Raw genomic sequence first — 25678 nt, 5'->3', positions numbered from 1 at the left:
CGATAACACACACGCTCTCGTAAGTGCAATCAACTCTGCTGCCTGAGCTGAATTATGTGGTATACGTGCAGCTTCAACAATCGTATGCAAGGTCGTGACAGCATATGCTGCAGTCGTATCACCATTCGGAAGCTTGAAGCATGAACCATCCACCCATAAGGTACCATCACACTTTACAAGAGGAGTATCTTTAAGATCTATTCTCCCTTTCGTTTCTTCTTCTGTCCTGAGAAAACAATCATGCTGTTAAACATCATCTGTCTCTACTGAAATTGGCAATAACGTGGCTGGATTCAACGTATTGCACCTCTTTATGTGCACATGGCTCGCAAACAGTGTTAACTCGTAACCTGACAATCGAGCACTAGTTAAGTGCTGTGTCTTGGTTCTGTTTAACAACGTGTCCACTGCATGTGGAACCATCACAATCAACATATTATTCATCACTAACCCAGCAGACTGTCGAATAGAAACAGCTGCTGCCGCTGTGGCTCTCAAGCAACTCGGCAATGCTTTAGCTACTGGATCCAAAGTCGACGAAAAATACGCGCATGGACGCTGCTTGTCTCCAAAGGACTGTGTCAGAACTGACAATGCACAACCCTCTTTCTCATGGACATACAGTGTAAAGGGCTTACTGTAGTCAGGGGTACCCAACACAGGAGCCGAACATAATGCATCACGCAATTCGGAAAAACTTTTCTGACAATCTTCAGACCATGGAACGGGATTCGGTGTATCTTTACAGGTCAAAGCTACCAAAGGTTTGGCCAGCAAAGAAAAATTCGGTATCCACTGTCTGCAGTATGATGTAATGCCCAAGAAAGCACGTACTTCTCTCTGTGTCCTTGGCACACTCAATTTTGCAATTGCCTGAATTCTTTCTGGGGTCAGTTTCCTTCCCTCCTTCGATAAGAGATGACCTAAGTAGGTCACTTCTTGTCGACAATATTGCAGTTTTGAAAGCGACACTTTGTGATGTAAATCAGACAAATGACGCAACAACGACAAGGTGGCTTCTTCACAAATTTCCTCAGTATCTGCAGTGATTAGCAAATCGTCGACGTATTGAATAAGGGTAGCGCCATCAGGTAAAACAATTGCATCAAGCTGTGTTTTTAAAGCCTGACTATATATTGATGGACTTTCACAGTAGCCTTAAGGAGCGCGTTTGAAGCGGAAGCTTCGTCCTCCTAAACTGAAGCCAAAAATATCCCTGCTCTCCTCGGCAATCGGGATGCTGAAGAAAGCATTCTTTAAGCCAGTCACCGAGAACCAGGTGGCGGAAGCTGGAATCATAGTCAATAGGGCAGTGATATCAGGAACAACTGGAAACTGTGGCACAACTATTTTATTGACCTCTCTAAGATCAATCACGAACCTGTAAACAGGTGGCTGAGAAGGGTCAGTACGTTTCAAAACAGGCAGAACAGGACTATTACAAACGTTGCCTCTTGTCTCTTCAATTACATCTTTTTCAATCAAATCATAAATGATCGCTAGCAACGCCTTTTCACCTTCACTAGAGATCTTGTATTGGGGAATGCGTGGCAATTTAACATTGTCTTTCAACGTCACAACATATGGCGGTATTTCCAAAAGACCCACATCATTAGGACCAGTAGCCCAAAGAATATCAGGAAGAAACGACAATTCTGTCGGAAGTTTATCCTTCGACAAATACATTGGAGAGATCACTTTCCTACCCAGTGTAAGTTGTACTCCTGAAGGAGAACAATATAATGTTGCATACAATCTTTTCAACAAATCCAATCCTAACAAGTTTTCACCACAACCTGTCGTCAGAATAAGGGGTGCTTCCAATTCACAAGGCCCAACAGAAAGGGACATAGGACTAGTAATCGGGTTTCTAACCGGGGCGCCAGAAAAACCTACTGAAACATTCATCTCGCCAGACAAAGGTGCGCCAGGGAGTTTTGAGTGCATAATAGAACTCTTTGTAGCACCAGTATCCAACAGAAAAGGCTCTGACACACCTGATGTAATCACCTTAACATAAGGTCCACTCTGATCTACTGGAACTGAAACAACTCCCTCTCTTTGTCTATGGCTGTCCTAGCAATCATTACCTTCCATATTCTCATCTTCTGCATAGTAGTCATCAGCATAGTACTGAGCCGTCCTACCAGACGCGTTATTTTGCTGGTCAAAACTATTCATTGAATTCTGAGGCAGAAGGGAACGCGCGTTCTGGGGCAAACTTCCACGTCCTCTACCTCTAGGAGCTTGTTGAACACCTCGACCTCTTGTGCCAGATGCACCATTCGCACGCTGTAACAAAATAGGACAACTATACTTGAAATGACCCTCTACTTTACAATATGAACACTGATTGGGACCTACAGGAACACGTGGTTGAGAATACTCGAACCTTTGCGTGTTTCTCTGAAACTGTTGAGGTTGCTGATAGTTACTCTGACCACCACGTGGCGGATACGCCTGTTGTAAAAGAACCTTCGTCTTCAATTCTTTAGTTTTCTTTTCTGCTCTATCCTTCTCATCTTTATCCCTATTTTCGTAGTACTGCGCAGTAGCCAATATTTGTGCTGAAGAGGAAACGGCCCAAGAACTCTCTGAATCTTTCAATTTCTTACACAGCTCGGGAAGCAAATTGTGCACAAACTTGTCAACGAACAACCGTTGACCACCTTCTGTACTCATATCTTGACCACTGTGGTCGATAAACGTTTCCTCAAACCTGGTGAAGAAATCAGACACTGTTTCATCTTTCTTCTGCTTACACGCAGACAATTTATCCCAATTCACTCGCATCGCAGGCATTAAAGTCTTCATGTAAGTAATGATCCTAGCAGGAAGTTCTGCTACCAAAGGCTCAGGCTTGGCACCACCAACTTGTCTATCATTTGCAGTACTAATATTAGCCCATGTATCACCTAATTCTTGCGCATGATCTGTATGGCGAATCAATCCCCACAAAGGCTGTGGAACAACATTCCCAAATAACATGTCTATGTCAGCTAAATTCATAATGCATGAGTCTGCAGTCTGTGATAATTCCTTATAATATCCTGCAGGGTTTTTACGGGGGTCAGGCAAAGTCTGCTTAAGGGCTAAAACTTCAGCTCGCTTCCAAGGAACATGTACCCAAACACGCTGAAAATGAGCTGGAGCAGCAACAATGTGATTAACGGCATCAGCCGCAACGGCTTCCTTCCATACCGGAGGGACTTCTCTCATTGGGTACTGTCGCACATTTTTCCTAACTGAGGAGTCAGGCTCAAACAGTGACTGGGAAAGATCTTTATTTCTAAAGGACAACAGCGTCGCAACTGCTTTCTCAACGTCGGAACCCACAATCGTGCCCTTTGAAAACTCAAACCGTACACGACACAACTCAGGCGTATTTGTTTCTAACTCATTATCCTCCAATTCCTCACAAAGGAAAGTACACATTTTCTCAAACGTATCTTTGTTTCGGTGCTTCCCAAAGACGGAAGACATCCATAACAGACTCTACATCATATTTAAAAGGGAAAGTAACCCATTTACGCGCCATATGGTCAAACGCTTCTCTCTCTCTCTCGAGAATCAGGCAGTTGACTACGCGACTGCTTACGTTCCGAATTAGGGGTCACACCAGCTGACCCGAAGAGAGGAAATATAATGCTAGCAACAGTGTCAGTCATTCTCTGTCGGATAGAAGGAGAAGTCGACAAGACGACAGGAGAAAAAACAGAGGGAGGCAAGGCAGACGCAGAGGCAGTATCAGGAAGAACACCAGAAGAGGCAGTTGATGTAGTTGGCAAAGTCGTAGGGAGTGCAGATGAAGCAGGTAGCGAAGTCGGCGGCCCTTGAGGGGGCTGCGCCATAGGAGTAGGAGCCAACGGAAGAGGAGCTGGCGGCTGTGAAAGAACCTGAGGCACAATATTTGGGGGTTGCACAACTAAAGGTTGCGGTGGTGCTGTAGCACTCTGCGCATAAGGGGGTGGCGAACTCAACAAGTGTGACATTAAAGGATCTTTCTCAATTTCTTTTGCTGCATCTTGCTGAAGAAGCGGCAAAACTGGATAACATTTATCAATCACCATTTTACGTTGCCTGTGCAACTGCTCACTCATCTGTTCTTCTTCATTATCTTTAAACTGCATAGCAGCTTGCATTATCGACATACCCTTTTCTCTCTTATTTCTCTTTGCTAATTTAATTTCCTTCTGTTTGGCTTCCTTACGCCATAGGCGGAAAGAGTCAAACATTGCCGGCCGGGCTTTCTTCTTAAAAAGTTTAACCTCTAGATTATCCAGAATCTCTGTGTCAAAACTACCATATTGGGGCCATTTTAAAGCACCATCTTTCCTGGTGTATCGGATCCATACTTCATTATATGTGATAGGGCCTACACCATGTTTCACATATAGTTCATAGGTTGGAGTTCCAATCGGAGGAACCGGACACGAGTCCTCCAATCGGGAATCCCTATGACAATCAAGACAAAACAAATTTCCAAGTCTGCTAAGACCAGGCATCTTCGCTCTCTAGTCTAGCTTCAAACTTCAAAGGATTATGGAATACGATAGTCTCGTGAATACACAAGTCCCTCGGCTTTGGTACTTGCAAGTTCCAAATCAAAGATACCAAGGGGATACCAAACTAAGAACCAAACTAAGGACTGGGAGACGCTCCACTTATACTTAACTGAGATATCGATGACGTCACCAGAAGACTCGTCTATCGTTTCGCTCTACCAATCATCAAGGGTCCAAAACAGGGCGATAGTCAGGGCAGCAGTCCTTCGTAGCCGTCGGGAAGCGGGGAACCTCGCAGCAAAGACTTTCGGACCACGTCGACATACAGGGGTCGATGAAGTGGCGGCCTTCCTCCAGAATTTTCACACGAAGCTCCTCACGAACCTCTGGCTTGGACCGGTACCGCTGAAATCGCCCAACGATGGGCACCAACTGAAGTACTGGGTTTTTCAGAACCCAGCGGTGCCAGGGAACACACCCTAAGACTTCGAGTTCTTCCTGTTTCAGACTACAGAAACACAGTCTTCTTGGTGAAGTCAAAGATCGTATTTATTGGCTGCAACCAGTAACAGGTATCCTAGAAGTACAACACGGTGTATATTCTCAGGAGACTGCTCAAATTTACAAAGCCAGCCTTCTCCTTTTATACAAAATATTGTGCTTTAGGCAAACATTCCTTATTTTACAGTTGACCATTCACATATTTTCACTACAAAGAAAAAGCAGAGTCATGATGACAAGCCCATATTTCAGTTTGTCCAGCCCTCAATCAATTACCCGGCAAGGCCCGGTACTTTCATCAGATATCGACGGACCCCCAATAAAAACGGGCACCTCCTCCTCGTAAAGCAAGTCATAAAGTAAGAAACAGGGACAGGTGTGTGTAAGATTAGGCATGGTTTGTGTGTGATGAAAGGTTTTATGATATGTTGTGCCTTGATACTAATCTCATTCGGCCACTGGGAAAGGAACTGGCTGAACAGGTTTGGCTTCAGGCAGTGGAGTCAGCTTGCCCAGGTCACAGATTTTTGGCCTAGTCATTGGCCTATGTGAGGGCAATCACAAAATGGCTGCCGTACAATGGAAACCGAGGGATCAGAACGGAAACTATGATTTCAGGGTGATTTCTTCACCCGAATATGGCTAAAATGCTTGTGCATAGTATCCTAATCATTTGCGGTCTGCTGATACCAAAATCGTCATGATACGACGATGTTTATAACACGGGTCCAGAATTTTCAGTACCACATTGTGCTCTAGATGTGGCAGACACCGCCTCCCGAGCCATCAACACAAGTGTTCTTTTACGTAGACATGCATGGCTACGTATTTCAGGGTTTAAGCTAGAAGTACAAACTTCCATACTCAACCAACCATTTGATCAGGAACATTTATTTGGCCCTGCTGTAGATTCATCTTTAGAAAAGATGAAAAAAGAGACGGACACCGCCAAAGCAATGGGAGCCTTACAATTGCAAGCCTACAGACGTTCCTTTCGTCGCTCTTCTTATAGAGGCACCTCTAGAGGTTATTCCTCTGACAACCCCTCTACTTCCTACAAAAGTCCCACCCAAACAACCTTTACCAGAGGTTACCATAGAGGAAGCTACAGAGGCAATAATAACAAAGGCAGAGGCAAAACTAACAATTCTCGCTCCACCCCCACCCAGTGACTTCCCTCCACTCCCCCCAAACCATTCCACTCTGGTCAGTGGAAGACTGCTACAATTCCTACCTGTCTGGAGCAACATCACTACCGACAGGTGGGTGAGACAAATCATTGAAACCAGTTATTGTCTAGAACTCACCTCTACTCCCCCAAACATACCACCCAGACAGCGCCCAATGTCAACAGAACATTTATCGCTGCTAAAGCAAGAAGTGTTTTCCCTCCTACAAAAACATGCAATAGAACCAGTTCCCCTGCATCAGCAAAACACAGGAGTTTACTCCCTGTACTTCCTCATTCCAAAGAAGGACTGAACCTTGAGACCCATCCTGGACCTCAGACCCCTAAACCTGTACATACAATCAGACCATTTTCACATGGTCACACTTCAACAGGTCCTTCCTCTGCTCACACAAGGCGATTTCCTTGCCACCCTAGATCTCAAGGACGCCTACTTCTCATGCCAGACTTCACATGCGTCCCCTACAGGAATGCTTAGCACGTCAGTGGAACCAGGCTCAAGGTCAGCTGACAGATCTGGTGTTGGTGGACGGCCACACGCATCGCTCTCTGCACTGGTGGAACACACAAAACCTTTCCAAAGGGCGACCGTTCTTAGAGCCGGTTCCACAGATTGTACTAACAGCAGACGCATCGCTCACCGGCTGGGGAGCTCATCTATTACATCATACCGTCCAAGGCAAATGGACCCCTCAGCAAAAATTACTCCTCATCAATCACCTGGAGTTACTAAGCAATATTTCTGGCATTAAAATCATTCCAGAAACAAATATCAGGCAAAGCTGTCCTAGTCCGCACCGACAATATGACAGCAATGTACTATATACAAAAACAAGGCGGAACACACTCCCCACAGCTCTCTCAATTAGCGCAGAGTATATGGTGGTGGGCTATTCCTCAAAACATTTTTCTCCTAGCCCAACACGTTCCAGGAGTCCAAAACAGCATAGCGGATCTCTTAAGTCGTCAGACACAACAGATTCACAAATGGGAACTTCATCCACAAGTTATTCAACCGTTTTTCCAAATGTGGGGGCAGCCACAGATAGATCTCTTCGCCACATATTACAACACAAAATGCCCAAGCTTCACCGCCAGATATCCACACCCATTGTCCAAAGGCAATGCGATATGGATGAATTGGTCAGGCAAATGTGCGTACGCTTTTCTGCCTCTCCCACTCATTCCATTGGTGGTGCGCAAACTGCAGCAGCACTCACTGACACTCATCCTAGTTGCTCCAACATGGTACACAACGCTGCTGGAGCTATCAGTGGTCCCACACCACAAATTACACCTCTCCCCACGCCTCTTAACACAGAACTGTGGAGAGATCAGACACCCGGACCCAGCACAGCTCAACCTAGCGATCTGGCTCCTGAAGTCTTAGAATTTGGTTACCTTAACCTACCCCCTGACTGTATGAATGTTATCAAAGAGGCTAGACACCCCACCACTAGAGCCTGATATGCAGCCAAGTGGAAAAGATTTATAATATACTGTAAGAACAACAGCATCAATCCTTTAGATGTGTCTATTCAGCACATCATATGTTACCTAATACATCTTCAAAGGTGTAATCTAGCATACACATCTATTAGGTTACACCTTGCTGCCATAGCAGCTTACTCACAAAATAGACAACACTTGTCATTATTCAGGGTACCTGCCATTAAATCATTCATGGAAGGCCATAAAAGAATCATTCCTCCTAGGGTACCACCCTCACCAGCGTGGAATTTAAACATTGTCCTCACAAGACTAATGAGCCCTCCATTCGAACCTCTGCATAAATGCGAGCTACAACTTCTTACATAGAAAGTTGCTTTCCTTGTGGCCATTACTTCTCTTAGAAGAGTTAGCGAGCTACAAGCACTAACTATTCAAGAACCATTTTTACAAGTCCATCATAACAAAGTGGTTCTCAGGACAAATCCCAAATTCCTTCCTAAAGTTATCTCCCCTTTTCATCTCAGTCTGTTGAGTTGCCGGTATTCTTCTCACAACCACAAACAGTCGCAGAAAGAGCTCTTCAAACTCTAGAAATAAAAAGAGCACTCCTTTATTATATTGACAAAACAAAACCTTTTTACAAAACAACTATTTGTATCCTTCTCGCCACCACATAAAGACAATCCTGTGTCAAAATCTGGGATTGCAAGGTGGATTGTCAAATTTATACAAATTTGCTATCACAAATCAAAACGTACATTATCTATCCCCCCTAAAGCCCACTCTACCCGAAAAATAGGGGCTTCAATGGCGTTTTTAGGAAACATTCCCTTAGATGATATCTGCAAGGCAGCTACATGGTCTACACCGCACACATTCACAAAACACTATTGTGTAGATGTGCAGGCAAAACAACAAGCTAGTGTGGGCCAAGCTGTACTTAAAACACTATTTCAAACTACTGCAACAGACACTGGTAATCGCCACTAAGGAGGAGTACTTCTATGCAATCTATGCATAAGTGTGTGATCTACAGCTCATATGCCTCGAACGGAAAATGCTACTTACCAGTATGCATCTGTTTTTGGCATGTAGAGCTGTAGATCCACACACGCCCACCCACCTCCCCGGCTACCTTTATCTGTTCCAGTATTATCTTATTTAGATACAACATACATGGACATTTTCTGTTTCATACAAAACTTCATCATTTACCTTCTTGGTGAAAAAACAATCTGACGATGGAGTCGATGCCCATGCACACTCTTGTCCAAAGCAGGGGTGTGGAATTTATTAAAATATCTACTTGTCCGTGGGGCAGGTTGCATCATAAATCTACTTGTCCTGTAACAAAATCCACTTGTCACTTTGGTGTCATGTAGTGCGGCAACAAATTATGTCAGCAATCTCATTATATAAGAGCTTTGATTTAGCTTCTCTGATTATGCCAGGGCTCATACCATAGTAGTGTTTGAATACTTGCAATGCCCTTCTGTTGCCTCGTTTCCACAAATCTACATACTGGGGCTGAAGGTAGTGGTAAGCAATAGTTCCAGGGTTAGAATGCCCTTTTGAGTCTGTGCAAACCTACTAACTTGCATGTTTCAAGGGTTTTCAACAACTCTTCTCTATTCTATTTCCATACTGAGAAATGTTAGAAATTTACTCCTGACAATGGCAGATGTAAGTCTTCTTCCAGAGTTGGGAAAAAAGTGGTTGGGTGGAAAGTGAATTTGCAAACTCAGATTTTCACATGAGCAAATCTACACATGCATATTTGCTAATGCTAAAATGCAGTTCACTAATATTTTCTAGGAGTACTATTTCTTGTCCTACTTTTGTAAATTCTTGGGAATTTACAAAAGCCGTATAGCAGCACTTAATGCAAGGACATGTACCATGGGTGCACTTTTGACCCTTTCTTTAATTGGGCCCCTAATTTAGTTTGGTCATGACCTTTTGCGCTTATTAAAATTCTGTCTCTCTCTGTATCAGCTGGCTTCAATGTGAGTGACATCAATCTGCTCTTTCACTGTGGCAGTGCGTGCTTTTTGAGACCCAAAACAATTTTTGCTTTTGCCAATGTTTGTTATAATCGTGAGGACCTGGCAGCTCCCACACCAATAGGGTTTTACAAAAACTATGCCAAAACAAGTCACACATTGACAAAACAAAAAAGCTAACCACCAATTTCAGACCTACTGACTTTGCCAATGATTGTTTATTTTTGTTTCCCATGGTCTTATTGAAACTGATTTTCCATTATGAATGTTTTGGGAAATACTAGCATGCACCAACACATATTACTAAATGATGCTGCAAAGAAAAGGTACGTGAAAGTTTACAGTAGTTTAGCTAAATGTTTTTTTCCTGGATGCAGACCGGCCTGGCTGGGAGTGCAGCAGAGGAAGAACAGACACTGCAGCTGAAATAAGGTGGTAGGCTGCGTATTCGCAACAGATTGTCCGGCTGGTGCCTCTTGTCAGGTACTGTCAGGTTTGTTAGTAGCCCAAGAATACCCACAGCCACTAACCTGCCACTTGTGACCAGCAGAGACGATGGCAGTTGAACAGTTCCCCCAATTCCCCCGAACGCTATCCCCAGCAGAGGGCGGAGACCCGCCTGCGTGAGATAGAGCCCAGGGGAAAAAGGGAAGGGGATAAAATAACAAACGAACTGTGGCCCTTCGTTTTCTGTAGGGTCTGGTCAATGACACTGGGAATCCTCTTGAAGGAGAAGAACCTGCAGGTAAGGGAATGAGAAAACACAACAGTTGTAGGAACACTTTAAATAACTGTCCTAAGCGTACCCCCCCCCCGCAACTCCTATGTCATCTCACCAAAACCTCATAAAAGCCATTACCTAAGCTTCACCATCAATCCCATATCTGAAATGGGGGAGCGGGGTCAAATGGAAGACCAGGAGGCTTCCTCACTGTGAAGTTTTAACTGTGGAAAGGCAGAACTCCTCTTCAAGGGCACGGATACCTCTCCGCAATCCCCAGAAGACTAGACGTTCTACCACAAAAGTCTCTAAGGTGTCCACGAGTACAACATTAATCTTGGAATGGAACGACACCGAAGGGACTGATTGCCCTCTAGTGTCGAATACCGGTATTTAGGGGGCAATACTATAGGAAAAGAAAAGATAGATACGCCTGCCGCGTATTGTAAATAATGCGTAGCCCCTGATTTCCTCTGTCCGAAAGTGTCAGTGGGCTGATTGACTCTCAGCCGATCCTTGAGCACTGTTACCAAATGTCACGGGCTGTATGTGTGGCGCGCTCCGGCGTCGGCCGTACACATCGGCATTAGGCACTGAGCGGGAACTAACAAGTCGCGCTAGCGGGAGGAAAGTTCCATTGCTGCTAGTGCGATCGGAATTAAACAGAAGTAACTGTACAGGACGGAAGCACGCCGGCTTCCCCCTAATACCTGTACCGTGGGTTGAATCGTTCTCTGGGCATCGGGAAACGGCTTCAGGCGAAGTTTCTTCAGGAAACGGCACTGGAGCGACGCTGCACGGTCTTCACGCTGGGATCCGGCGGGGAGCACCATCCGCCATGATGGTAGCTTCAACGACGAGATTGTCAAGCACTTTCTGCTTCCGAAGGAGGGGCTTATGAATGGTCCGCCTTCTGACTCGCCCCTCTGCATTTTAGGAATTGTAGTTCGCGGTTCTTTTCTTGTATCTAAGCCCTAGTGTGGGTGTATGGTTCCTGCGGTGAACTATCTGTCTTCCGGCTCTCAGGTAAGTGATTGCTACACCTCTCTGGGGCCAGCGGGCATTCGTGACTCGTGGCGGAGCTAGTAAGAGGGAGCAGCAGCCTCAGACACCCCAGCGGGAGAAGGAGAGCGGCAGAGCAGAGCACGGCAGACGCACAGTCCCCTCCCTGGTGGAGCAGGAGGTGAGCAGGAGAGACCGCTGCTGTTTGCTTGCATCGCGGGCACAGAACGGAGAAGACAAACAGTACCGGAGGCGAAAAAGGCCCGAGGAGGGGGCTCTGTGAGTGGCGTACTGCCTGGCCTCAAGATGGCGGTCAGAGGCTAGAGGAAAAGGTGAGGGGTGAACCGAGGAGAGGGAATAGCCACAGAGGAATAGCTCGAGAGGTGATAGGACGGTGTTGGTTGGGCGGTCAACTGCTATGTAGCTTTCCCTTCCGAAGGAAATGAAGGAGAAAATGATGGATATAGCCTGACTTAATCATGGCGAACATAGGCCTCTCATAGGGGCCTACTGGGGGTCATTTTGAGAGACCCGGAGGTGCCAGCTGAGGATCAGAGACCACCGAAACAGGGTGGGGGCGCTTCACTGCTGCCTCCCAGTCACTTACGCACTAATACTTCCCCTTGGAGAGATGAAGCAGTACAAACAGCGAGGGGGATAACTCCGGCGAGGAAGGGAAGATGTCCTTGTTTTCCCTGCAGTGAACACGAGAAGGGGAAGGGCTGTTTTGGAAACATACTTGTGGCCTTCTACCATATAGTTCTCTTCACAGCAGATGTCTTTATGCCGCCATAAAAAACAGCAGAGCAACAGGGTATCCAGCAATTTTGCCCCCACAGAGGCTGGTGGGAACCATCGAGACCATGGAGAGCTGGAGACAATAGTGCTTACGAAGGAGGAGGACTTCCATGCTTCATTAAGCTACTTCAAGAAGGAACTACAGGAGGGACTCAAGGGGGATATGGCATCCTCTTTAGAGACGCTGAAGGCTGATCTCTCCGAGAAACTGACAGAGCTGGAACAAAGTGTGGAGCGCATTAATTAAACTACCGCCTCTCTTCAAACCCAGCTGTGGGTGGCTATCCTGAAGGACGAAGATTTAGAGAACAGATCTCACCAAAATAACATTAGGATCTGGCACGTGGAGGAAGGGACGGAGGGACAAGATCTGAAGGCCTCTGTGATAGGCCTCTTCGTGGAACTGTTAGACTCCCCCCCCCCACAGCTGAAATCAAAATAGAGTACACAGGGTGGGAAGATTGCTCCCACGTGAGAAACAGCATTTGAGAGATATCCTGGCCAAACTGCACTCTTTCAAAACAAGAGAGGCGATCTGCAAGCTTCCAGGAAAAGAGAGACCATGTCATTTTAGAAAGCCACCTGCCTGCTGTTTCAGGATATGGCCCCAGCGACACTGGCACGTATTCAACAGTAAACTTAGACAGGAAAATATCAACTTTCGCTGGACATACCCATTTGGATTTGGCTTTCAAATTCCAAAACAGAAACTACCACTTTACAGAATTAGATGATGCCTTGAAGCTCCTGGGTGTGGCACCTCAAGAGTATAGGGACACAGATTGTGAACTCTTAGCAGCTGGAACAGCCTCCCTGAGAGCTACAGGAGGGGGCCCTTGGCTCTCCAAGCAATCTCACAAGCAGAAGAGGTGATGAGATGAGACCTGGGTACTGACATAGGCTCAGAGGTGGCCGAGGCAATGGGCAGCATATATGGGACTATGCCTCCGAAGGAGTGCTAATATTCACCAAGGACATTGCCTTCCTCAATCTGGCGGGGACGTATTTCCCCAATGAACACTTGCCAGACTGCCAAACTACAGAAATCTTCGATAATGGGAGATTGCCTTGAATAATTTTGCAGCAACGAATATGGTTCTTGCATGTGAAAGCAACAATAGAGACAGGGTCATTGGTCTGAATCGCCCCATAGCTATAAACTATGGTGTCATTAGACTAACTTGGGGACCTGTTGTCCCAATTAGTACTACTTGGGGTTTTTATTCTCTGTTTATGTTGGGTGCAGGTACTCAAGGTGTTTATGAAGATTTGAATCATGGGATATCGAAGATTTTAGCTGGTGAAGTAGTGGAAGGGGGAGTGTCTATAGAACGAGGAGCGGTTCCAAGGAGGAAAGGTTGCTGGGGAGTGGTGTTGAACCAGAGGCAGGAGGGATTCCCACGATTAGCATAATGGTTCTTACAGTACTCATATGGTATATTAGGGGGCTGAATACTCCAATCAAACGACACAAACTGTGGAAGTATTTATTAGACCAAACACTATGATATAGTGGCCTTGCAGGAGACTTAAAAGATCAGAGGACCACAGGCTAAAACATAGAACGTGCCCTTTGATAGACAACCATCCACCTTGACGAAACATAATGGGGTGACGCTCTTATTCCACTAAGCATTAAAATTCCAACCTGAGGGCTACAAAACAGCTAAAGAAGGGAGAATATTCCTGGTGAAAGGGAGAATTGGGCGGCGGGTATGCACAGTAGCAGCGAGCTATGCTCCTAACGTCAATCAGGCAACCCATATCTCAACCTTGTTTACACTTCTATGAGTTTTTGCAGAAGGAAATGTCATCCTCATGGTAGACTTTAGTCTTACCTGGCACTCTGGTACAGACAGTACACACCCGCGCAGGACAGAAATGGGCAGCTTCACAAAAGGCCTAAAACACGCCGTTGACGAGCTGTGTGGCGTTTGATGCTTGGAGGGAGAAACATCCTAGAGATAGGGACTACACATTTTTCTCCCATGCCCATCGCACTTACTCCAGGTTAGATTCAATCAAGTTCTTATGCACAAAATTTAGCAGGCAGAAATCCACTCAATCACCATATCGGACCATGCACCAGTTAGCATCTCACTCGAGTGGACCAAGCTCCTGCCGAAAAGTAAACTTTGGTTCTTTCCCCAGGCTTTACTTAGAGATAGGACGTCACAAGATGAGCTCTGCAAAAATATGAATACTCCTCCGGAAACATCCCCTTCCGACAATTGAGATGCCTTTAAGGCGGTCCTGAGAGGCCAATGTGTGGCACTAAACTCATCCTTAAATAAACAAAGGACCAAGGACAAACTGATCCGAGAGGAGGAATTACGCTCCTTAGAGAAGGCCCACAAGCAGACACCTACCCTAGCCATTCAGACAAAAGTGACAGAGTAAAGGGGAGACTGAACGCAATCTATGCGAATAGGGCAGAGCTCACACTTCTTGGGATCAAGCAAACATTTTACTCACAGGGCAATAAGGTGGGGGCACACCTTGCGAGGCAAAAGAGGATAAGCAGGGAAAATGAATATATAGGAGAGCTACGCCTCCGTTCAGGAGAATTGGAAACCTCGGAATGGGGAAAGGCGCAGGTACTGGGGTAATTCTACTCAACCTTATATACCGCAGATAGGGCAGACCTTCGGGCTCAACAGGAATACCTACAGGGGATAGATCTGCCGAAAGTGATACACACAATATAAACTCTTGGGGGAAGCCATTGACGAAGCGGTTAGACAGGCCATCGCCTCATTAAATTTGCACAAATCTCTGGGCCCGGATGGCTTTCAGCATATTTTTACAAAATGTATAGTGTAGAACTGATCCCTCATCTAACCTCTCTCTCTTTAATCACATAGCAAAAATGGGGATAGTGACAACAACGATGAGAGAGGCAATTATCACAGTTGTGCCAAAACCAGGTAAGGACCTGCGGAACTGTGGTTCCTATCGGCCCATAGCCCTCCTTAATCTTGACGCAAAGCTCTACTCTAAGATCTTAGCCACATGTATAGAAGATTTCATGCCCAATTTGATCATCCAGATCAATCCGGCTTTATTAAAGGCCGGCAAGCTCACAATAACATACAGAGAGTAATACACTTGATTGAGAAAGCCAATAAAAAAAACATCCCGGGGGAGGAGCCTAGCGCGCAACCAAGATGGCCGCGTAGGTGCGAGGCTCCCGAGGACCTCCGCGACCTCCTGCATAAATCCTGACAGAATCCTGTCCCAGATGAGGGGACTGTATTTGTGAGCCCGAGCAGAGGTGACGCCCGTTTTCCGTTTTTAAATCGGACCTCGGACACCGCCAGGAGCATCGATTGAGGTTTGCGGCCTTCTCTACACCGGCCCCCCGTACTGGAGTTGTGGGGCGATCCGGACACAAAGTGAACAACAGCGGCGGGCAAGGCTGGGTGACTCGCGTACCCCGCACTTTCACTTTCGCTTTTGCGCCCTCCTTGCTGCCAGGCGAGGTTGGGTTGCGGGGCGGTGTGCGGTGGTGTGGTCTCGCTGGGGTGCCCTGCCGGTCCGCCAGCGGCGGTCCGTCCTGCGGAGCGGTGGTCGCTCCCCCCTGGACCCCTTGAACTGGATTGTCGGCCCCCCGTTTCTTGAGGAGATTGACTCGTCCTGGGGATTGAAACCATGTCCACAAAACAAGATGGCGATCGGGCTAAGATAAAATCGACCCGCCGTGGCGCGGCCCAGCAATCCAACAGTATGGACCGCTACACCCTCCAGAAGGGATCCCCAGAGGCGCCGCGTAGGTCCCCCACGGGCCCGACTGATGCTTCCGCTCTGCCCACGGACCTGACCCTCCGAGACGTCATGGGTGCCATCGCCGAGATGAAGGCCTCGGTGGACCAGCGCTTCGACACTCTGGCGCAGAAGATTGACTCGGTCCTCGTGGATGTGGGCCTCGTGAGGGCTGATTTGTCTAAAACCAACGACCGGGTCGACTCTTTGGCCCACTCTACCACGGGCCTCACAACGGACGTAGCGGCCCTCCAACAGGAGGTGCGCAGGCTTGGCCAGGCGAGCGCCCTGATGAATCGTCGGCTGGAGGATTCCGAGGGTCGGGCCCGGAGGAACAACGTCCGCATTATCGGGGTGCCGGAGGGACGCGAGGCGGAGGCAGCGGATCTATTTGTTGAGGACCTGGTTCTCACCCATCTCCAGCCTCGGGGGCTGAGTAAATTCTTTGCGGTGGAGCGTGCCCACAGGGTCCCCGGGTGTAGGCCTAAGGTTGGAGCCCCTCCGAGGCCTCTCATCGCCCGGATCTTCAATTTTCGGGACAGAGACGCTATCCTACAGACTTCCAGGCTACAAGGGCCGGTCAAACTTGACAATATGGACATCAATTTCTATCCTGACTTCACTCCGGCAGTCCAAAAGCAGAGACTGAGCTTTCTCGGTGTTAAACGTCGCCTAAGGGACCTGAATCTCAAACATGCGATGCTTTTTCCAGCAAAGCTGAGAGTGGAGGTGGATGGCCACGCGCACTTTTTTGATCGACCCGATGTGGCCGGGGACTGGCTAGACACTTTGCCCGGAGATCGGGACCGGGGGGGTGGGGGGGGTGCGGTTGGTGGGGAGGGCCCGCCGGATCAGGACTGAGGGACTAATGGTAGGCCTTGCTCTGGACTGCGTTGTTGTCACTATTGACTGTTAGGGTAAGTTCCCCTCCTGTGGAGGTCGTGTGGGGTCTCTTGGGGGATCTCCCTCCTCCTCTGGGGGACTAGTTAGTTTTCTTATCTATGGGGCGACAGGCACACTGCACTTTGGGGGGGCTGTTTGGGCTCATGCAGGGGTGCAGGGTGGGGGGGAGTTCTGTTGGGTTGGGTGGGTTGGGGTGGGGTGTGGTTCGTTTCTACCGCAAGGCAAACCCGTTATTGTATTGTTGTTTTTGAGATGCTCTGGGGGGGACAAATGATGGCTTCGTTATGTGATGGGGGGTAGGGATTTGACTTTGTTGTCCTGGAATGTTAACGGACTGGGTGATAGGATCAAGCGGGGTGTGGTCCTGCAGTATTTGAAACGGATTTCGCCTGATGTGGTCTTTCTGCAGGAGACACACCTTATTGGTAACTCCTTTTGTGCCATGAATCGCCGTGGCTTTCGCTTGGTGGCCCACTCGGGCTTCACATCAGGCTCGCGGGGGGTGGGCATCATGATCAAGACCTCGCTCCCGCTAGAAATAGACGAGGTGCGCCATGATGAGAGGGGACGCTACACTGTCTTGGTGGGGAGGATGGAGGGCAGGGTAGTTGTCTTTGTCTCTGTGTACGTCCCACCGGGGCTACAGTCCACCACCTTTGCAGATCTGGGACGCCTCCTTCTTGACCTCCCGGGGAGGCTTCTGGTGGTTGGGGGGGATTTCAATGCGGTGGCTTCTGGGACTATGGATCGTCATCCCCCTAGGGACCTCCCCCGGGCACAGGCGTGGTTAGCGGGCCTTTTGGACACACTGGGATTGGTGGACTGCTGGCGTTTAAAGCATCCCACCCAGCTGCAGTACACCTTCCATTCGGGTGCCCATGGTAGCCTCTCGCGGCTTGATTATGTCCTTGTCCCTGCGGCCTATGCTGGGAGGGTGGGAGAGGTGCGCCATCTGGCGCGGGGTATTTCAGATCATTCCCCGCTCCTGTTGCACTTGGGTGTCTTCCCGAGGGGAGAGGGCAGGGTAGCCCCAATCAATGCTTGGTACCTGCGTGACCCCACTATTCGCGCTGACCTGATTAAATCATTGCAACGGTATTTTGAGGAGAATGTGGGGTCCGTTCCGTCGGCTATCTCCCTGTGGGAAGCCTTTAAAACAGTTCTCAGAGGGGAGGCCCTCTCCTTTATCTCCCATGCCCGCAGACGCGCACAGGAGGAGGTGACCCGGGTGGAGGCCGAAATTACTGAATTGGAGGGGGATCTGGGGAGTGGGGTGACTGACGCGGCGCTGCATGTTTTACACCTTAAACAGGCGGCCTATAGGGCCCTCGTCACGGAGGCGGCCAGGGGCCTTAGCAGAGAGCAACAGGGGCGACTGTATGATGTGGGTGATAAGGCTGGCAAACTGATTGCGTGGTTGGATAAGAAGGAGAGAGCTAGTCGTGTGGTCCCGCTGATTGAGAGGATGGATGGTGTACGAATTACTGAGCCGGAAGGCATTGTTTCTTGCTTCGCGGATTATTTCCGCGAGGTATATTCTCCGGTCTCTCCCTGCTCGGAGGAGGACTCCCATGCCCTGCTGCGGGACATCGCGCTGCCCTCGCTCTCAGTGGAGGACAGGGATTCGTTGGATGCCGCTCCCACCTCGGATGAAATCGCCCTCGCCATACGTTCGGTCGCCTCGGGCAAGGCCATGGGCCCGAATGGCCTTCCTATCGAATTGTATAAGCTGCGACCGGATGTACTGGCACCTCACCTCCGTGCGATGTTCCTTGCGGCCCACTCGCGGGGCTCCCTCCCGCCGGACCAACGTCTAGCTACCATCGTGGTTATCCACAAGGAGGGGAGACCGCGAGACCGTGTTACATCCTATCGGCCGATCTCGCTCTTGAATGCGGAGCCTAAAATCCTCGCCAAGGTGCTTGCCAACCGGCTGGTCGGCGTGGTGGGCGATCTGGTCCACCAAGACCAGTCCGGCTTCATTCCCCATCGCAACACGGCTCTTAACTTGCGGCGCTTGCACGGGGTGCTCGCGCGTGTTCCATTCGTGAGGGAGCCGGCCATCTTGGCGTCCTTGGACGCCACCATGGCGTTCGACACGCTCGAGTGGCCGTACATCTGGGCGATGTTGGCGAAATTTGGATTTGGCCCGGGATTCATCAGCTGGGTCAAATTGTTGTACTCTGACCCATTGGCGCAGGTGGTGGTGAATGGTCGAGTCTCGGCCCCATTCGTGCTGGGACGGGGCACGCGACAGGGTTGCCCCCTGTCACCGCTCTTGTTTGCACTGGCCTTGGAACCCCTGGCGGAGTGGCTGCGGTGGCACCCTTCTATCCGTGGTCTCCGTTGGACCCCTGAGTATGAGGACCGCGTGTCCCTCTACGCCGACGACATCCTGTTGTACTTAGCCTCCCCGCGTAAATCACTGATTGTCCTGGTCGATGTTCTGCGCTCCTTCGGCCGTAACTCAGGTCTTGTCATCAACTGGGCTAAATCCTGTATCTATGTTCTTTCCGGGGAGGCTCCTGTTCTCCCGCGGGGCTGCTCGATCCAGATTGCCTCGCAGGGGTTTCGTTACCTGGGCGTCTATATTACGCTGGACCCGGTGGCCCGCTACGAGCGGAATTTGCTTCCCCCCCCTCCAGCGCTTGAAGGAGGACGTCGCGCGCTGGCGGCGCTTGCCGCTTTCACCGCTCGGCCGGGCGGCATTGTTCAAGATGATGTCCTTGCCGCGCTTTTTGTATGCTCTCCAGAATTCGATGGATCTGGTCCCGGCGCGTTACTTCCGTGAGGTGGAGAGTTTGCAGCGCCACCTGTTCTGGGACGGGAGGCCGCGTATAGCCCTGGCAAAGTTGACGCTCCCGTGGTATGACGGAGGGATTGCCCTCCCGGATATTAAGCGGTATTACTGGGCCTCCCAACTAGCTGCAATTAATCATGGCCTCTACGGGCCCGCCTTAAACCCGGCATTTGAAATGGACAAGATGCTCCTGCCCGGTGGCGATTATAATCGAGCGCTCTATACTAGCGTGCCCGATTCCCGCCTTACGGGACCCACGCGTGTCATGGTGCGAGTATGGCACGCGGCCAATGCAGCTATGGGATGGAAGGACCGTTTGACCCGGGCGTCACCGTTGTATGCGTCTGAGAGGTTGGGCTCCCTATGGACCTCGAAGGGCTTCGATAGGTGGGACACGATAGGCATTAGTACAGTGGGGGACCTCTGGACGAGGGGAGGATTCAAAACATTTGAGACACTGCAGGCGGAGTTTCAGCTGCAGGGCAGTGAATACTTTCGATACCTGCAGGTCCGTCACGCTCTGGGTTCAGTCTTCCCAGACGTGGCTGCCATCCCGGAGTCCTCCCCATTGGAGGAATGGAGTGCTAGATGGCCACGTTCCGGACAGCACGATCTCCCTCATCTACAAGAAGTTGATTAATGACCGCTCGGGCTTACTGACTGGGCTCCGCGAGGCCTGGGTTGCCGATGGATTGGAGCTGGACGACGAGGACTGGATTTCCGCGGTGGCCTCCCCGAAGGAGGTGGCCATCCCGGCTCGCCTTCGCTTCGTCCAGCTTAAGATACTTCACCGGGTGTACATGACGGGGCCAGGGCTTCTGCGTATGGGCTATGCCGAGGATGGACTGTGTAGGCGTGGGTGCGGTGCATTGGCGACTTTTTTACATATTCTGTGGGAATGTCCGAGGGTGGAGCGATTCTGGCGTGGTGTGCATGAGGTCCTGCGAGCGGTTACGCATGTCGTGCTGGTGCCTGAAGCAAGGAGATGCCTGCTGAATGTGTGGGAACCAACCGACTACTCGGTTCCACAGACGCGATGGGTGACGCTGGGTTATATGATCGCTAAACGTGACATCGCTCAACTGTGGGGATCCCAGAGGCCCCCGGCAGTGTCGGCCTGGAAAGAACACATGGATTGGTGCATGTTCCAAGAGAAGGTTGTGTATGTGGCGCGGGGTAAGCCTGGGGCGTGGCTGAAGGTGTGGGGCCCCTGGAACGCCTACCGCGGGGGTATTTGCGAGCCGCCATTGTTGCCTCCCGCTTCACCAGCTCCGTCTCCCTAGATGACCCCCTCCCCCAATCCCGGGCACAGTGTTTTCCCAGTCCCGGACCTATTTCCCTTCACCTCCTTCGATGTTAGTATATGGTTGGGGTCCCCCCATTTGAGGAGCATATGTTGTCACTCTTGCTCTCGGGTTGCCTTGCGGGTGTGGTTTTATGTTGTTAGTGTTGTATAAAACGAAACCGTATTGTGGGCTCAGAGTCATGTGGCCCACGTTGTTGATACCTCCTGCTTTAGCGTCTCTGTAACGCCAAGTGCCTTATTGTATATATGTCACTAATTGCTGTCACTTTAGCGGCCGGCCGGAAGGTTGTAGGCCCATACCTGTATATATTCGAGATTGTAATAAACGGTTTCAAAAAAAAAAAAAACATCCCAGCAGTATTACTCGGGCTAGACTCCGAGAAGTCGTTTGACCCGGTGGATTGGCCCTTTTTAATTAAGCATTCTGAGCCGATTAGGCTTCTGCGAGTCATTCATCACTATGATCCAGGCTAGCTATGGGACTGCCTGTTCCAGGGTCGTTGTAAACGGAGTGAGCTTGGAGGCGTTTCAGCTGAGGAGGGGGCTGAGACATGGGTGCCCGCTTTTCCCATATCCTCTTCACACTGAGGATAGAACCTCTCACGGCAAAGATATGGGCAGAGCAAGCAATTAGGGGGATACGTTTCGGGTCAGTCAATCATAAGTTCTCACTGTTTGCCAATGATATCTTAATGACTTCAACAGATCCCCGAAATTCCCTGGCCACTTTACAGAAAAAACGTAAGCTCTTTGAGGAAACAGCGGGCTATCGTATCAATCTATCCAAATCTTCCATTCTTCATTTAATACTACCCGTTGCGGAGATGGAACAGCTGAGGTCCACGACTCCCTTTCATTGGACACAGAATGAACTTTCATATCTCTGGATCAATCTGACACCCAAGATTACTAGCTTATTCGCAGCCAATTTCCCCCCGCTTCTGTGCACAGTACAAGGTGATCTAAAGCGCTGGGCCCGATTATCGGCAGACCGCTACCTAACACAAACATTATCACTGCCACAAGAACAACCCTACAAGTATGGGATGAGGTGGTTAAAACGGCTGACTGGGCAATGTTTCCCTCCCCATTCACTCCTTTACATTACAACCTAGCCTCCCCGCCGGTGCAGCAACAAGGGTCTTTCTATGCATGGCAGGAGGGGGTGCCTATTCCTGTCTCACCGATTTCATAATTGGAACATTCTCACCTTTCAAGGGAACTGTAAACGAGATTACCACTACTTGCAACTACGACATTGGGCCGTATTGCAAAATGTTAGAGAGGCGGCAACAAAGGAACTCACGCAAATAGGGCACTTCACCAAAGGAGTTAAAGCGAATAAGGGCACAATATCTTTTCTGTATTCCCTACTGCTTCACACGCTGCCCTTCCCACGACACATGGCTTTTTGGGAGCATACAATGGGACAATCGCTCCATAGGCTTGCAGGAAGCACATTACAACCTTCTCTATGATTGGTATCTTTACCCTGCTAAATGACACCGTTTTTTTCCCAATAGATCAGATTTATGCTAGAGAGGTTGTGGCATGCTGGGCGACTTTCGTCACATATGGTGGGACTGCCCCACGATAAGAACCTTTTGGGCTGGGATTTTGGCCCAGATCAAAGACATTTTAGGATATCCACTCCCAGACTCCCCCACACATATCTTGCTGGGCCAGCAAGACTCTTGTTTGAAATATCAGACGGGGTCAGATCAGGATGGGATTTTGCTCCGTTTAGGAGCAGCTAAACTGACAATTGCTGCAGCATGGAAGAAGAGAGAGGCCCCCAATGTGACACAATTGCAAGCAAGGCTGTGGCAAGCAGTCACAAAGGAAAGAATGAGTGCCGTATTTCGAGATGATTACAAAATGTTGAATATACATGGGGCCCGCTTATAAGCTATCGCTCCTGGGGGATCCTACTCGTGGCCTTTCTCACTAGAGTACGAGCATTACATCTATTCCAGTTCTGAATAATCACCTTTAATAAAAAGAAATATCCATATACATATCAACTTGAGAGCATCACACCCAAGTAACTTGCAAAGTTTTGTTATCTTTTTTTCCCGATTCGTTTAGGCAGGAGCGGTAGAGATATGGAGGGAGGGGTGGTTGAATGGGAACAATTGAAGTTATACAGGCTCAGAGTGTTAGTAACAAGCAATAACAAATCTGGCTAGACAATTTCCATGAGAAACGGGGAAATGCTGTATACTCTTATAGTGAAACCTCCTCATGGTTTTGTGATATGAGCATGACTGACCTGTATTGAACGTTTGTGAGTTATATGCCAAAATGATAATAAAAAGAACTTTGACAAAAAAACAACTTGGTGGGGCCCCTGCACCTTTGAGGGACACCAGGAAGCACAAAAAAATAATTGCAACTCCTTGCAGGGCATTATGGGGCACTCCTTGCTTGGAGGAGGAAATAATAAATGAGCGGCTCCTGCTGCAAATTTATTATTAATTTATTCTGGGCTTTTATTTCTGAGTGGCCTGGTGCACCCCCGGGACACCCTTGTATTTGAGGGGGCCACGAGGGGAGCCTCAGGGCCTACGCATGAATATGCAACCCTTTTTTTGTACTCTTGGTTTAGACTGGGTGCCCCAGTGACCACGTGGGGCACCCAATAGCATTTTTAACGGCTGAGGCTGTGGAGGGAGACCGCAGTCCCTCTGCCAGCACCCATCCCAGGTGCCACGTGAGCAGCTTTTCTTGTGCTCCCACCAAGCTGGAGCAATTCTGTTTCCCTGCCTGAAAGAGCTCAGGGAGAAACATTTGTGCTCCCACCAGGCAGGAGCAACATTCTGCTCCAGCACGGTGGTTGCACAGGAGACTTTCCAGTCTGCACTTTCACGAGCAGGAAGACTGTGGCGTACCAGTGAACGTGACTCCAAGTGATGGGGTCCATGGGCCATGGTATGGCTTGGGAAGAGGGGCTACATGCCCCCTCCCCTCAATTTAAACATCGCCCCTGTGGGTGGGGTTTGTAGGGCCTCCGGTAGGTTTGGGGAGGGGGATCCGCACAGCCCCTCCACCATTTAAGAAATTGGCCTCTGGGAGATGATTTCTCCAGGGCCTAAAGGAGGCGTAGGGAAGGGGGTCACACTCCACCCTTCCCCATTAAATACATTGAACTGGGCCCTGGCTCACCACAGGTGTTTTTTGTGTTTTTATTCTACCACTGATCCACCACAAATTTGCAGTAACATCTTTAAAAGATGTTTTTGGCCTCAGTGTGGATTTCCTTTTTCCAGCACAGTAGACTGAGACTCTGAGTCCTGAAATGGCTGCCATCATATATTTGTTGATGTGGTAGCAGCCAGTCAGATCTTATTTCAAGGTCTGTCGGCTCTGCGGATCCTTCACTGCATGAAATATGCCAAGTATTGAAGCCTTAATTTCTCGAAAACCACTAAACGGAATTACACCAGATCACAAAAAGAAAGCTCTCGACCAAGATTTTGTTTCTGCCAAGTTTGGTGTAATTCCGTTCAGCTGTAAGTGTCTCTAATTTTCCTATGGGGAAAAGGCATTTGGGGTTCCTCCTTTATTTCGGCCGGCGCGCTTAATGGATCACCCCTAAAATTTCCAGGAAGGAGCTGACTTGATGGATCACCCCAAAACTTTTCAGGAAGGAGCAGAGGTAGATGGCCCTTTTTTTGTGGATGGGGGGGGGATGAGGGGTCATGAAGATCTGTCAAATAGAGCCAAAGTTATAAGCAAAACAAAAAATGCTATTCTTCTAGGCGGTTGCCAGTGGGTAGTTATTGGTAGGACCATGTTTCCGTAACAATTTTTTTTTTACTTGGTGCCGTTTGACAAACCTTCACGAAATTTGCCGAAAAATATGTCAAGTTGGGTCTTGTGCATGTAAAGTTTCAGGGTGATCTGTCAAGCATGGACCGAAAAAAGAAGGGTGGGGTAAAAAAAAAAAGTGTGATTCCAATGTTAATTCTGATAGTCTGAAGACACGCCTGCAGCCCAATCCGCTGGAAGGAATTACACCAAATTTGGCAGAAAGGTAGATTTTGTTCCGGAGATCACCCTTTTTGTTATTTGGTGTAAATCAGTTCATTAGTTTTGGAGATATTGAAGGAAAGCCAGATTTGTCGATCTGGGCGGAGCCTACGCACAGATCTCATGGTGGGATCTGTTTGGCTTCCAGTACTTCAACCAGGAAGTTACAATATAAATCATTTGTTGATAGTACTATACAAGTTTTTAAATTTGGATTTATGATGTGTTCTTAGGTGATTTTTACCCTGTGAAAAAGCCCTTGGCTGAGATTTCATGAATCATATTTGAGAGAACTGTTTTCTCATGATTTTCCCATAGAGGTTATAGAAGGTACTCCAGAAGTTAAAAGCAGAGCATATTTTCTGTAAATTTACAATGTCTTTCTCAGCCGTATGAAAATGAAGTCTCACATTCTCAGTAAAACATGTACTTTCAACAGGAGCAGCCAGTGAGATGATTCTCTTGTGTTCTGCTGTAACCTCCCATAGTGTTCCAAAGAACAACTAGAGTGCTAACAATGTTACTTATGACCAGTGTTTCCACTAACGTGCACGCCCGCGCGCACGTCTGATCCCTCGAGCGCGCAGTGCTGCGTGTAGAGTGCGCATCCACAGCACATCTCAGGAGAACATTCGCGCCGCCGCGTTTAGAAAAGGAGCGGAGCGAAAAATTGTAATTTCCAGCTTGTGGTGGCTCCTGCACTT

The 25678-nt window shown here is 48.7% G+C and overlaps 1 protein-coding gene across 2 annotated transcripts in view; it reads left to right on the top strand.

Moving 5' to 3' along the window:
• The window catches only part of LOC146800040 (uncharacterized), a 171235-nt gene that overhangs the window by 136556 nt on the left and 9001 nt on the right, over nucleotides 1-25678 (top strand). Inside the window, exon 7 of one of the 2 annotated variants that reach the window (XM_085620944.1) lies at nucleotides 10028-10133. The exons of the other annotated variant lie outside the window; for it this stretch is intronic. Within the exon in view, the coding sequence (XP_085477070.1) occupies nucleotides 10028-10089 (62 nt within the window). The 3' untranslated portion in view covers nucleotides 10090-10133. Of the gene's footprint in view, nucleotides 1-10027; nucleotides 10134-25678 lie in introns of those variants that run through there. 2 annotated transcript variants of the gene reach the window in all.

The sequence above is a fragment of the Triturus cristatus genome, chromosome 8, assembly GCF_964204655.1.
Source record: "Triturus cristatus chromosome 8, aTriCri1.1, whole genome shotgun sequence".
NCBI lineage: Eukaryota > Metazoa > Chordata > Amphibia > Caudata > Salamandridae > Triturus > Triturus cristatus.
The sequence above is the reverse complement of the archived record's forward strand: the minus strand, read 5'-3'. Positions and strand labels throughout refer to the sequence as shown.